The sequence below is a fragment of the Moschus berezovskii genome, chromosome 3 (assembly GCF_049115385.1).
Source record: "Moschus berezovskii isolate FMDL1 chromosome 3, NW_MosBer_1.0, whole genome shotgun sequence".
In the NCBI taxonomy this organism is placed as follows: Eukaryota; Metazoa; Chordata; class Mammalia; order Artiodactyla; family Moschidae; genus Moschus; species Moschus berezovskii.
Genome location: NC_142462.1, coordinates 87,747,276 through 87,761,051, shown reverse-complemented (window position 1 = coordinate 87,761,051; position 13,776 = coordinate 87,747,276). Strand labels below are relative to the sequence as shown.

The 13,776-nt window shown below is 43.5% G+C and overlaps 1 protein-coding gene across 1 annotated transcript; it reads right to left on the bottom strand.

The window, feature by feature from the left end:
• Nucleotides 1-3,013: 3,013 nt before the first annotated feature.
• On the bottom strand, nucleotides 3,014-8,018 carry C3H7orf25 (chromosome 3 C7orf25 homolog). Its single transcript, XM_055421142.2, has 2 exons — nucleotides 7,857-8,018; nucleotides 3,014-6,910 (listed from the first exon to the last, which is right to left on the bottom strand). Exon 2 carries the CDS (start codon nucleotides 6,887-6,889, stop codon nucleotides 5,624-5,626), a length of 1,266 nt encoding a protein of 421 aa, XP_055277117.1. The 5' UTR covers nucleotides 6,890-6,910; nucleotides 7,857-8,018; the 3' UTR covers nucleotides 3,014-5,623.
• Nucleotides 8,019-13,776: the final 5,758 nt, after the last annotated feature.

The window sequence follows — 13,776 nt, the reverse complement described above, 5'->3', positions numbered from 1 at the left end:
CCCATGAACCACAGCACGCCAGGCCTCCCTGTCCATCACCAACTCCTGGAGTTCACTCAATAGAGTGTCTTATTTCACATCCTTATTTTACAGATAAGGAAACTAAAGCTTGGTGAGGTTGTCACTTACCCAGGGCTCACACAGAATGGCAAAATGTATCCAAACAGCTCTGCCTCCCAGGCAAGAACTGACCATCATTGTGTGCTGCCTCCCAGTGACCAGAGCTGGTAATTACCAAGCCAGAAATCTGGCTGTTCCTCTCCTAAAACTGTTTCCACCCATAACCCGAGATGTGTTTGGCAAAGACAATCTCCAAAGTCCCTTTTTTTTTTTATCCAACATTCTTTATTACACCAAAGTTAGGAAAATATGTGCACGCATCAAATCTATTCTTAAAGATCTGATCTCATGACCAAACTGATGGCAATTCATTCAGCCTGGAATTTATAAATTACATATTATGATTAATCTGTCATCTCCACACTCCTGGCACTGGTAACAGTTATCCTTCACACCAGAAGGACTCAAAAATAACTAGGGAGTCCCCAGGGATCTATGTAAGACCATTAAACCACCTCACATTTGTCTTTTTGCGGGGAAAAAGTGGAGCTAGAATTGAAGTCAATTTATTGAGTTCACTGGTTTATACGTGACTAAATGAGGCCCAGATAGGACAGTTTTGTTATATTGGTATCAGCATTATTATTACTATTGTGATCATCATCATCTTCTAAGGGTCCTACTGGCTAAAAATTCTTTTCTCTATTCTCTGTGAAGTATCCCAGGAGAAGTGTCAGAGGATCTTTGCCTTTTTTTCTGAGCTGAGATTTTAGGAACCACTGTTAGCCTCCATTCCACACACACACACCTGGCTTCCCAGGTGGCACTAGTGGTAAAGAATCCACCTGCCAACGCAGGCACCACAGGTGACGCAGGTTCAAGCCCTGAGTCAGGGAGATCCCCTGAAGTAGGACATGGCAATCCACTCCAGTATACTTGCTTGAAAAATCCCATGGACAGAGAAGCCTGACAGGCTACAGTCTATGGAGTCAAGAGTCAGACATGACTGAGCATGCATGCCACACACACATACACACACACATATGTGACTCATTCAAGAATTCCACCCTTAATATTATGGACACTTATTTTCCTTAGTGAATACAGTTTTGAAAAAAGTTACTTACAAACAGTTGGGGGGTTTGGGTATTTAAAGGAAGAAAACCATGCCAAATGTACACACACATGTGTGCCACGCTGGGTCTGTGCTGCAGGTGTGCATTGTGTTTTCTATATACACCACTGGCAGATATAGATGTCATCAAAGAAATAAAATACAGTGCTCCACTTGAAATTAATTTTAGTTTAGAATTCTAGTCATTTCGCATGACTCCTTAAACCCTTCTGATGATGTATCTGAGAGATGGAGGAGCAAAAGAAAAAAATTATTTCCTGGAATGAAATCTTTCAGATTAAAAGTGTTTATCTCTTTTAATGCTAATGTCTAAATTGGAAAAATCTTTCATATGAATGTCTATATCGCTTTCTTCTTAGGAAGATCCAAAGAGTCAGCCAAGACTATGGAAAGAGACTGAAAAGAATAGGTCACATCCAAAGAAGTCCTTTCAAAATACAATATGATAAGATGATGCCCCTAAAACCTGCATGGAGTTCATCAATGGAGAAAAACTGGGAGCGTGATTCAGTTCCACAGAGCAGAAGTGCTCCCGGGGTCAGAATCCACCACAGACTCTTTAGTATCTGATTATAAATGAGAAGAAGAGTGCAAAGGGTCACAGACGTTCCAGAGCCAAGCCTGGAAGTGGTGCATTTACCCCACCCATATTCCACGTCCACAGCTAACTTCAGAGGAGGTTGAGAGATGTGCTTCCACTGTGCTCAGGAGAGAAAGGAAACAGGGTTTCATAAACGTAACAGCACTTCCCCAGTCACACACACACACACAAAGGCAAACTAGAAGATTTAGCAATGCACTACAGATAAGACTCATGTCCATACTATAATTTAAGTCAATAAAAAGATGGAGAAACATACTAAGAAAAACGGTCAAAAAGTGTAAAGTAACTCAAAGCAAATCAAGTGTACAAATGACTTAATTGGCTGGTAGTGTATCTGGGGGCTTCCCAGGTGGCACTAGTGGTAAAGAACCAGCCTGTTAATGCAGGAGACATGAGAGACTGGGGTTCGATCCCTGGGTTGGAAAGATGCCCTGGAGGAGGTCATGGCAACCTACTCCAGTATTCTTGCCTGGAGAATCCCATGGACAGAGAAGCCTGGCAGACTACAGCCCATGGTGTCACAGAGTTGGACACAACTGAACACACACACACAACGATTTGAGACAACTGGCCTGCAATTACCTGAATTAAGATATAGCCACAGGACTGCAGGCCTTCACAAGGGCCCTGTCCTCAAAGAGGAACAGCCAAAGTTCTCATTTTGGGGCAAAGGAGGGTGAGTAAATGGAACACATCTTATACTCGAAATATTTCTACCCTACTTACAGGGTACTATTTTTTAAATTGATGTGAAATTCAGAAAACATAAAATTAACTGGCTTACATTCATAATGTTGTGTAACTACCAACTTTATCTAATTCCAAAACATTTTCATCACCGCAAACTGTTTAGGGCAGAACTGACATGATACTCACTCATTTAATAAACATTTATCAAGTGTCTGTCATGTGTCAGGTACAGTTTGCCCATATTATTTTTCAGACCAAGGAGATTATTTCACATTTAAACATAAGCAACACTTACCTAAAGGAGGTTAACTGGACCTGGAAATTCGGGGGAGGTCATTAACTATTTTAACAATTTTCTCAATGACTATGGGCTAAGTAGGTTTTCTAGTTCTTCTTCAATTTTATCTATTCTCTAAGAAAATCATTTTTTTTTTATATTTTGAAGTATCTTTTAATCAATTTATTCCAAAGACTCTCTTGGCTCCTCCAGAATCAATCACATGGTATTAGAAAAATAATAAACATGTGTTCTCTGAGCTGATTTAGAATTTAATGAGATGACATCTCAACCTGATAGGAAGCATGGCTAACTTCTAAGTTTATTAAAATAGTATATAGCTATTGTATATTTCCATATAATCAATCTTCTCCAAAGATGTTTTATATCCTTCTTGGTCTTGTAACTCATGTTGTGCTTTCTGGTTTTATTGCTTCCCTTGCGAATTTTTTTGTCTTCTCTTACTATATGGACCACATTTATTCTCCACCCTGGCCCCTCACTTGAAAGTGATTCAACTTAGTTTACTTTTTAGTATTGGTTGTATTTCCTGTTTGACACCCAAAATTATTTGCTCTATTTTTCAGTGGCATGCCATCTGACATGGCAGGCACTGGATAAATGTCTATTCAACAAAGGAATGAGTATTAGGACAACTGCCTTGACTGGGCTTCCCCCAGTGGTTCAGTGGTAAAGAATCCACCTGCAATGCAGGGTTCCATCCCTGGGTTGGAAAGATCCCCTAGAGAAGGAAATAGCAACCCACTCCAGTATTCTTGCCTGGAAAATCCCATGGACAGAGAAGTCCGGCAGGCTACAGTCCATGGGGTCACAATGAATTGGACACGACAGAGCACGCACGCCTTGAATGCATCTAGTATACAGCCATGACTATATTCCACCACACCGCACTAGCGTTTTTATAATCCTATCTTTCCTTTCTTTAATTATTCCTCCACACTACAAGTTTTTCCTGTTTTTCTAAGAGATTTGATCACAACCAGATCTTAAAAAATCACCAATGGATCTCTAATGCCAAACTCCCGGAGAACTTTGCCAACTTTTCTAGTTTCACCTCCAGTTTCATAGTGTCCACATGCTTGGACTCTGGACAGAACCTCACAGTCAGACTTCTGTATCTTTCCCATCCATGCCCTGTATACTTGTCAAATCTCACACTGAAACCCCTCAGAGGTTACTTCCTCTCTGACTTTCTGCTCCCCACATCAAGAATTACTCCCTTGTTTCCACAGTATTTTAAACATAATTTTCAAAAATTCAGCACATTAATTATACTTCAATTGTTCACCTCCAGTCCAGACTAAGAACTCCTTAGAGCAAAGTGCAATTATTCATCCTTTTGTACCAATAACTGTTAAAACACTAGGTACTTAATAGTACCAAGGATCAATACTTTAGGACTTTAATAGGTACTTGAGAAGGCCTAAGTTCAACTTCTAACACTAGACAATTTCTGTTGCAATGAGTTAAATCTACCTCTCTACACTAAATTGGAGTCCCAATCACAGACATTTCCCCCTAGGAAATGTGTTTAGTAATAAAATCTCTCCCAGAGAAACACCCCATGCTCTTAATTTTGCATTTCATTTCCATTGTCACAGGCCCCAACAATCAAATTTCACCTACTTAACATTGTGGCTGGAAATACGTTTACTCACAAAATGGGGCTGGCACAGTAGAAAAGGCCAGGCTGTGGAATCACAAAATCAAGTTCTTAACGCTGGCTCCTACACTCAGCACAAGTTAATACCTCAGCTTTAAGACTCAAGTCCCAATTTTTTTAAATGTAAATACATTATCTACTTTGCTAATTTGTTTTCACTGCACATTAATAATGGAGAAGGAAATGGCAACCCACTCCAGTGTTCTTGACTGGAGAATCCCAGGGATGGCGGAGCCTGGTGGGCTGCCGTCTATGGGGTCGCACAGAGTCGGACACGACTGAAGCGACTTAGCAGCAGCACATTAATAAAACACCTAGCACAATATGGACATGAAAATTTTCTTTTTAATTACAACTGTATCATGCAGCAGGCATGAAATCTCCCTGGGGCTATTTCACGAGAGAGATGTAATGGGATAATGCACCTATCCCTTGCCACTTACACAACAAGAATAGTACCCATAATCCAAATACTGGCCATGTGGGGGCTATTTATATTTAAAAGTAAAATCTGAATTTATATATTTCTCAGTATATTCAAATTAACATTTAACCTTCAACATCTTAGGTGTGTAGCAGTATGATTGCTATCTTTTTACAATGGTATTTCAGATTCATGGGACTCCTGTGATCAGACTTCACTTTGTTTCCTTCTATGTTAATGTACATTACCACCAGACTGCACCTAACAGATAGCAATCAGTATTTTTTTGTTAATAATGGCCATAATTTTGGAATCTAAAATTATCTGTAAACAATGAACTCCCAGGGTCAACCCATATCAAATGCTAAATCAATATCATGGAAAACAAGCTTCAGAGGTTGCTCGATATTTAATGCAAGATGCATGTAGCCACAGTCAAAGAGATGCGATTACCATAAGGGGAGATGGAACCCTACTGAATCAAATCAAAGTATTGTGATACAGCTACAAGCCTTACAGAGATGTACTTCTGTTCTAATTATAATGCAGCCAGTTTGATAAATAAGGTTGTCTCTTATGCTTTTTCTACTTTAGGTTATTTACCTTATAGATGAGACACACCATCAACTGATTTAATAAGAGTTCTAAGTATTAATTTTACCACAGATCTTTTTTTTTTTTCCCAATTAAGATAGGGAAACACAGCCTTTGGTATAAATAACTTATTTCCGTGACAATAAAGGATATTATTAGTGTTCGCTGTCAGCTGTGCAGTCCTTCAGTAAGGGGGCAGCGAGGGCCTCTTTGCTCTCAGTAAGTGCTCTGGGCTGATGGATAAATACACTAAACTTAACACCCTGGTTGTTGGCAGCCCTGACAAAACCACTATTGGCAGTCATTGTAATGGCTTTCAGGTTGTCTCCTGTCCCAAAAATTGTTAATGAGCGGCTGTTAATTTTGGAACTAGCCACTAGTTTCAAGGCACGCTCAGAAGGCTGGTCTGGGACCACATTAATTCGCTTAATCAGCATCGCAGCTCGCTCTCTCTCCCCAGGTCCTCCTAAGGTATCTAGAATAGACTGAAAATCCTTGACAGCGGATTCGCAAGCAAACAACTCCTTGTCCTTCATAAATGCCTCCAGCTGTGGCAGAACCTGCTCTTTCCTCTCCTGCTCTGCTTGTTCCGTGAGTACTTTTTCTTTGAAGATAAAGTGGCAGCCTCCATAGCTGAGGGCAGATACGTAGGTGATTAAAGTAGTAATGTCCAGGTTGACTCTTTTGCACACGTCCACCTTGATTTCTGTAGGAAACGCGACACTTGCTAGGATGTTTTCTCGGTCTACCCGGGTCACCTGCAAAAGTTCAGGGCCCTCATCATCTGATTCACTCTCACTGGGCTGGAACTCTTCAGGGTGATCTAACAGAGAATTCACCGCTACTATGTCCCCCCTCACTGATATGCCCATTTCTTTCAGCTTCTCAGCCATGGGGCTGGAGACGCTATTGTAAAATGCAAAGATGATGTGAGGGTTGCTATACTGCACGGGCTGCTGGTGACTGGCCTGGAGGAAATCTTCAGCCTGCTCAATAATGCTTTTGTCACCATACTGGCCCCTGCCCAGCCAAATATTATGCAGAGCTTCAGCCTTGCGGCCAATGGCTTTCACCCAAGTATGACCACCATTTGCAACAACATCCACCACAAGGGTCTGCTTTTCTCCAAAGGCGTCTGTGTAACCGAAGACATGGAGAACACTGACCACTTCCTCCAGGTTTTCTGCTGATTCCACGATGGCTCTGAGGTGTGTCAGGTTAGTGCTCTGCAAGTGAGACTCCTTAATAGCTACTTTTCCCGCTTCTACTTTCTGTAAGAATTTTAATTCCGCCTTCAACTTGCTGCACAGCTTGGCACCACCTTCGATGCCCCCTTTTCTTGATCTGGAAAGTGATTCTGCTCTCTTGATCAGTTCCTTGGCTATGGCGATGCGTTCACAGAGCATGGAGTGTGCAGACATGCTGACAGCATTATTCCTTTCCTATGAAAACAAAACAAAACAAATCAACCGCAAGCATTTTTTCACTCAGGATTGTAAGGTCTCAATCGGACAGCTAAGATTATGGAGGCCCCGAGACTATGAACCTGGGATTCTGGGTGTCTGGAGTGACTCCCTCTTCTGAGAGCTAAGGAAAGGATGACAGCTATACTTCCAAACTCCTTACCTACGCTGGTTTTCAAGGCTCTTTATACACTTTCATTTTTTCAGTTTGAAAGTCATGGAATACACAATATAACCCGTTAGGATAAGATGCAGCGGGCTGGCTACCTGCTACATAAGAAATTTCCTTATAAGCAGCCTTACTATTTGGCTGTCAAGAAATTTTAGAAGGCTCGGAATGTCAAGGTAAAATGATTAAAGTATCCGCATAGACTAGCTGGTTTAAAAATTGTCCAAAAAGAAAAAATTTGTCCAAAAAAAAAAATAAATTATCCAAAACAAGAGAATCTCTCCTAAATTGAGCACTCTAAGCTTTTCAGATTTGGGTCTCCTTCAACCTCCTACCTCGTGATTCCCAGGCATATGGTACACGAGCCGAGGAATCAAGACTGCCTGTTCCTGCCTGTGACGTCAACCCAGCCTAAAGACCGAAGGAGCCCACCGACTTGCCTCCAGCTCCCACTCCAAAAGAAAAGCCCGAGATAAACTCCACGGAGCAGCCCGCGGCGGCCCGAGCGGGCGGGCCTGAGGTCAGTGGGGCCTTCCAGGCGGGCATTCGGCCCTGTCGGGTCCACCTGCACCGCTGGCCCCGGTGGGTGGGCTGGGGCTCCAAAAGCCCCCGCGACCAGCGCCGGGTCTGCGGCGCGGGCGGAGGGGGCTCGGCGGCCCGGCGCCCACCACCCTCCCCGAGGGGCCGGGCCAGTTAAGTCCCCTCCCAGCCTCAGAAGGGGCGCCCCGTCCCCTCTCCCCTTCCCGGGTTCCTCACCGGCAGCGCCCAGAACTGCGAGCGCGAGCAGGGGGCCACGTGCGCGCGAGGCCGGGACCCGCCGGGAAACCTCACCGGGCAACCCCAACCCAACTCAGGCCTCCACTGCTGCTCCGCCTGCGCAAGCCCTACCGCCTAGGGCGCCTAACGCGTCACGTGGCCCCGCGCCGGGTGACGCCGCGTCCGCGATTCCCAGGCGGCAGCGCGGCCTCGAGAGCGGGGCTGACGCTAGCATGGAGGCCATGTTTGTTGATGGCACCGACTTTTCCTAACTGTCGCCGCGGAGCGAACCCAGGGACTCACAACTTCCTGGCTCCAGGGAAGGGGCAGGGGTGGAACTTTCAGGACCGCGCCTCTCCCACTGGCCACCGACCGCTCGATCCCCTGGTCGGCTGAAACCGCACCCTAGCGTTTGATCTAATAGTTAAGACTTTGCCTGGGGCGGGAGTCGCTGCGTTTTGGTGGAGAAAGATCTCCCGGTGGCGCCCAGCTCCCTTTCTCGGGCCAAGCACATCTCTTTGCCATCAAGCTCAAACCCTTAGAGTGTGCCAGACAACGGTTGTTGAAAACGCTTGGCTCATTTTAACAGAAAACTGGCTGGAGAGAGGCTTGTCAGAGGTTAGACAGCTGGTAAGTACTGGAGCTGAGAGTTCTGACTCCAAGCCAAAGCACTCACCACTGCATCATCACGGGCTCTGCATAGTGTCATGCACAGATCCTCTGCCTTTCTAAAGACGACAAATGGTCAGTGGCTTCCGAAGGCCTGGGAAATTGACATTAACCCTGCTATAGTGTCCAGAAATTGAAATTAGTGTCCAGAGTCACCCATAAAGTAGAAAGTGAAGTCGCTCGGTTGTGTCCGACTCTTTGCGACCTCATGGACTGTAGCCTACCAGGCTTCTCCGTCCATGAGGTTTTCCAAGCAAGAGTACTAGAGTGGGTTGCCATTTCCTTCTCCATAGGCTCTTCCCAACCCAGGGATCAAACCCGGTTCTCCCGCATTGAAGGCAAGACACTTTACCGTCTGAGCCACCAGGGAAGTCTTTAAGCCTCATTCTAAAAATTAAAGAGAACTTGAAGTTAAATTTTATCCTATGCCTGCCTGCTCCTTTAAAGGAATGAAAAAGGAACAAACCCACAAAGCTAAAAAAAAGAAAACAAGACTGCACAGGAGACATGTCATTACGTTTTTGGAAGACCAAGAGCAGTGAAACTTAGTGCTTAACATATGGCAGGCATTGTTCTGAGTGCATTTCACATATTAATTTATTCAATACTTTTAGCCTAAAAGATACACTTTAGAGTTAAATCTGCTGCTGCTGCTGCTGCTGCTAAGTCGCTTCAGTTGTGTCCGACTCTGTGCGACCCCATAGATGGCAGCCCACCGTCCCTGGGATTCTCCAGGCAAGAACACTGCTAGAGACTGGTTATTTGAACCAGGAAGCCTCTCTGTGGATGGAGTAGTTAGCATAGACAAAACTGTATCAAGTGATTCACAAAGCAGAACTCCCAGAAGGTTCTGGATACCAGGGGAGTAGTTGAGGCAGGACTGGAAATGGGCATTATGTTGTATATTCAACAGACACAGAAGTCCTCTCTCCAGTCCTGTGAAGCTGGGACTGTTACCCATCCTTTCCCAGGCAGAAGTCTAGCATTTATCATGTTGAAGATAGGGGATTAGAAAGGGTCCAGACACATTACGAAGAATGCAAGTTACTATCCTGAATAGTAAAATGCTGTTGGCCCCTTTTCTGCCCCTCACAAAACAAAGGCACTCCTGTCCCACTGCCCTCATCAGGCTCTCCCCCAAACCGTTTTTCTCTGGAGTAACAGAGCACGTGAAAGACCACAGAGAAATGATTTACAGGTGATATTTGGCATCCCCCAGTTGGTGGCTCAGACAGTAAAGAATCCACCTGCAAAGCAGGAGACCTAGGTTTGATTCCTGGGTTGGGAAGATGCCCTGGAAGGATGGCAACCTACTCCAGTATTCTCGCCTGTAGAATCCCAGGGACAGATTGGTGGGCTCCAGTCGCAATGAGTTGGACATGACTGAGCAGCTAATCACAGCACAGTAAGCAGGTTTGGCACTCACAAACAGCACTTTCAAACATTTTTCTGTTTGGGATCTAAAGGAAACAAAAAGTGGAACAAATGTTTTAAAATATCTTTAAACTAACATTCTCAGGTGGCTCAGATGGTAAAGAATCTGCCTGCAATTCCAGAGACCTGGGTTTGATCCCTGGGGTGGGAAGATCCCCTGGAGAAGGGAATGGCTACCTACTCCAGTATTCCTGCCTGGAGAATTCCATGGACAGAAGAGCCTGGCAGGCTACAGTCCGGGGTTGCAGAGTGGGGCATGACTGAAGTGACACTTTCACTCAGATAAAAGATATTTTAACCAGGAATCAAGAGAATTTTTTTCTAAAGGAGAGATAATGGAGTATAAGAAAGAGTTCTTCAAAATTAAAAATATTATCCCCAATCTTAAAAACATCAATAGAAAAGTAGGAAGTGTCTGCTAAAAGTAGAAGTCTACTAAAAAGTAGAATTTAAAAAACAGGTGAAAAATACAGCAAAAACAAAAGGGTTCAGTATCCAATAAGAGATTCAATGTGGAGACAATTCTTTCTAGTCTAGAATTTTTAAACCCACCCAGTCAAGAAAAGGGGAAAAGGATGAGATGGTTGGATGGCATCACCAACCCCATGGACAAGTTTGAGCAAGCTTCGGGAGTTGGTGATGGACAGGGAAGCCTGTGTGCTGCAGTCCATGGGGTCGCAGAGTTGGACACAATTGAGCGACTGAACTGAATCAAGAAACAGAAAAGAAGAGTTTCAACATGCAACTAGCTTAGAGCAGGAAGAGAGGGTTCTTTCTTGGAATGGTGTGAAGGGTAGGGTGAGAATTGGTAAGATTACCTGATATCTGACCAAGAGGAAAACAGACTGAAGAGGGTTTTAAAATCCTATTGGGAGGGAACTGGTAAGAATTAGTGAGCCACAGAAGAAAAAAAAAGCAAAAAAGTGAGGAAAAGCAATCATAGTATACTTGCATGCTAAGTCACTTCAGTTGTTTCCAACTCTTTTCGACCCTATAGACTATAGCATGCCAGGCTCCTGTCCTTGGGATTCTCCAGGCAAGAATACTTAAGTGGATTGCCATGCCCTCCTCCAGGGGAACTCCCCAACCCAGGGATTGAATCCGTCTCCTGGGTTGGCAGGCAGGTTCTTTACCACTAGAGCCATCTGGGAAGCCCTCACAGTATACTTCAGTAGCTCAGTCGTAACCAACTCTTTGCAACCCCATGAACCACAGAACGCCAGGCCTCCTTGTTCATCACCAACTCCCGGAGTTCACTCAAACTCATGTCCATCGAGTCAGTGATGCCATCCAGCCATCTCATCCTCTGTGGTCCCCTTCTCCTCCTGCCCCTAATCCCTCCCAGCATCAGGGTCTTTTCCAATGAGAGCTCTCTGCATGAGGTGGCCAAAGTATTGGAGTTTCAGCTTTAGCATCAGTCCTTCCAATGAACACCCAGGACTAATCTCCTTTAGGATGGACTGGCTGGATCTCCTTGTAGTCCAAGGGACTCTCAAGAGTCTTCTCCAACACCACAGTTCAAAAGCATCAATTCTTTGGCGCTCAGCTTTCTTCACAGTCCAACTCTCACATCCATACATGACCACTGGAAAAACCATAGCCTTGACTAGACAGACCTTTGTTGCCAAAGTAATGTCTCTGCTTTTTAATATGCTATCTAGGTTGGTCATAACTTGCCTTCCAAGGAGTTAAGCATCTTTTAATTTCATGGCTGCAATCACCATCTGCAGTGATTTTAGAGCCCAAAAAAATAAGTCTGACACAGTATACTTACATACCAACAAAAAAAATATTTTAAGCTCAACATTGTGATCTAATTAAAGCAGAGGGGAACTGAGGGAGGTTTAAGAGTTCGAAATTCTCATATTGCAGAAAATGTTTATATGGTAGTTAACCTTTTGGAGTCCAGAAACAACCTTATAAGCCTACTGTTTTGAAATACAGGAGTACCTGATAGAGTACTTTAAGTGAAAAGTGATGAATGGATCAGGGACAAGGCCTTTGATCAGCGTTAGCTGTCCAACTTTAAGCTCATGCTTAGGAAGCTATCATTTGGTAGCCAAATACTGCTGGTTCTATAAGGTCCTTTGGAGCAGAGTCATGGGAAGAGAATAAATTGAAGGACCTGTGTGAAGTAATACATTAATACAGGACCACTGGACTGGTTTCAGGAAATTAGGATTCTAAACCAAAGGACTTACTATCTCTTACATGTTCTCGGGCAGTCCACTGATTAGCCTGTGTTTCTTTATAACAGGGACTCAGAGCTTGCCTACGTTTGCAGTAAGGACTGACAGCAGGCATTTTCAGCCATGAACATAAGTGAGCAATAGATGAAAAATCCTCTGATCATACTTATCAGCTAATCAGTGCCCAGTAAATTAGCACTTGATAATTATAAAGATCCTTATTACTTTTCTTCCTAATCCCCCTTTCCTTTTGAACTCCCTCCAACTCCCACCACACACGTGAATTTTAAATATGTCCACATTTCACTGTTAATAATTGTTTTGCAAAAACTTGAATTCACAGTTCAGTGAGGAACTAGAAAACAAAACAAATGGAGGCAAATGTTTTAAGAGAAGATACAAAAAAAAAAAAAAAAAGAACCAAAAACGGAGAATGTACATGAGGAGCATTATGTTACTTAAGATTTTAAAAGCTAGAATCCACAGGCTAGAAGACTGAAGAGTTTGGAAATGTGCAGGGATGCATGCAATCAGTTGCTAGACCAAAAACTTCTGAGTTTCCCAAGAATTGGGACAAAAGGGAACAACTTAAGGTCAGTGAAGAGAACTGAGAACCAAGGGAGAAGTGTTCATGGAGAAGCTTCAGTTGAACTGGGCTTTGGACTTAATGGGGCAAGCAGCAGAGAAAGACTCTGGACACAGATGTGCTTCAGCTCATTTTTCCTCCCTTTAGTCCATAGGATTTATTCTGTTAGCACTCCGTAAGAATCTCCATGTGCTTTTTGTCCTAAATAAAAATGCCTCTTCCCCTCTTTGAAGAATTTTGGCATTCCTCTGATTTCTTTATGTTGGACATTAGCGCGCCTAAGCAAATTCAAAGGAGCTGAAACTAGCTGAAACTTAAACATTAACCTTGCCAGGCCTTTCACTTGCAGAAAGTGAGATAATTACCTCTGAGATAATTACCGTGTGCAGTCACTCGGCCAGTTAAGGGGGAGATGTGAGACCTAACTCCAAAACCATTCCTTTCAACCACTAAGTTCTCTTTTTGTACTCAGGGCCAAAAGGGGAGACTGTAATGTTAAATGAGGCCTTCAAGACAAACGTCTAGAAACAGGTCAAGCTGGCATCTCCCATCTCTCATCATAACACTCCTGCCACTCTAGGGGTTACGGTGACAGTGGGGAGAACTGGGAATCCTGAGAAAAATACTCTAAGATGAGTCTCTTTCCTAAGAAGCCTAAACTTAACCAAATCTTTTGAGATCTTTTGAGCCACATTTAAGTCACAGAAATCCCCATCTCTTTGTTGGTAAGAACAATGACATTCATAAACTATGTTCTGTGAGCAAGACTAATGACAGGATTTCTCTCATCCTACTATGCCTTAAAAAACAAAGAAAGCTTTAAGTGCTATGCCTTCACATATAATGGAAACAGGGTTCTGATATTCCATGATTAGCTTGCTGTTGGAAGTCTTAATGTGCAGTGAAGGTTCTGATTACAGAGGTTACATGAATGAGGGAGAGACTTAAGCCGTAATTTTTACATTTAAGTATTAGTATTTTATTTCCAGCACTCACATTCATCCTTGAGTTAGAAAGATCTAGTAGACTCTAGGGGGCTCTT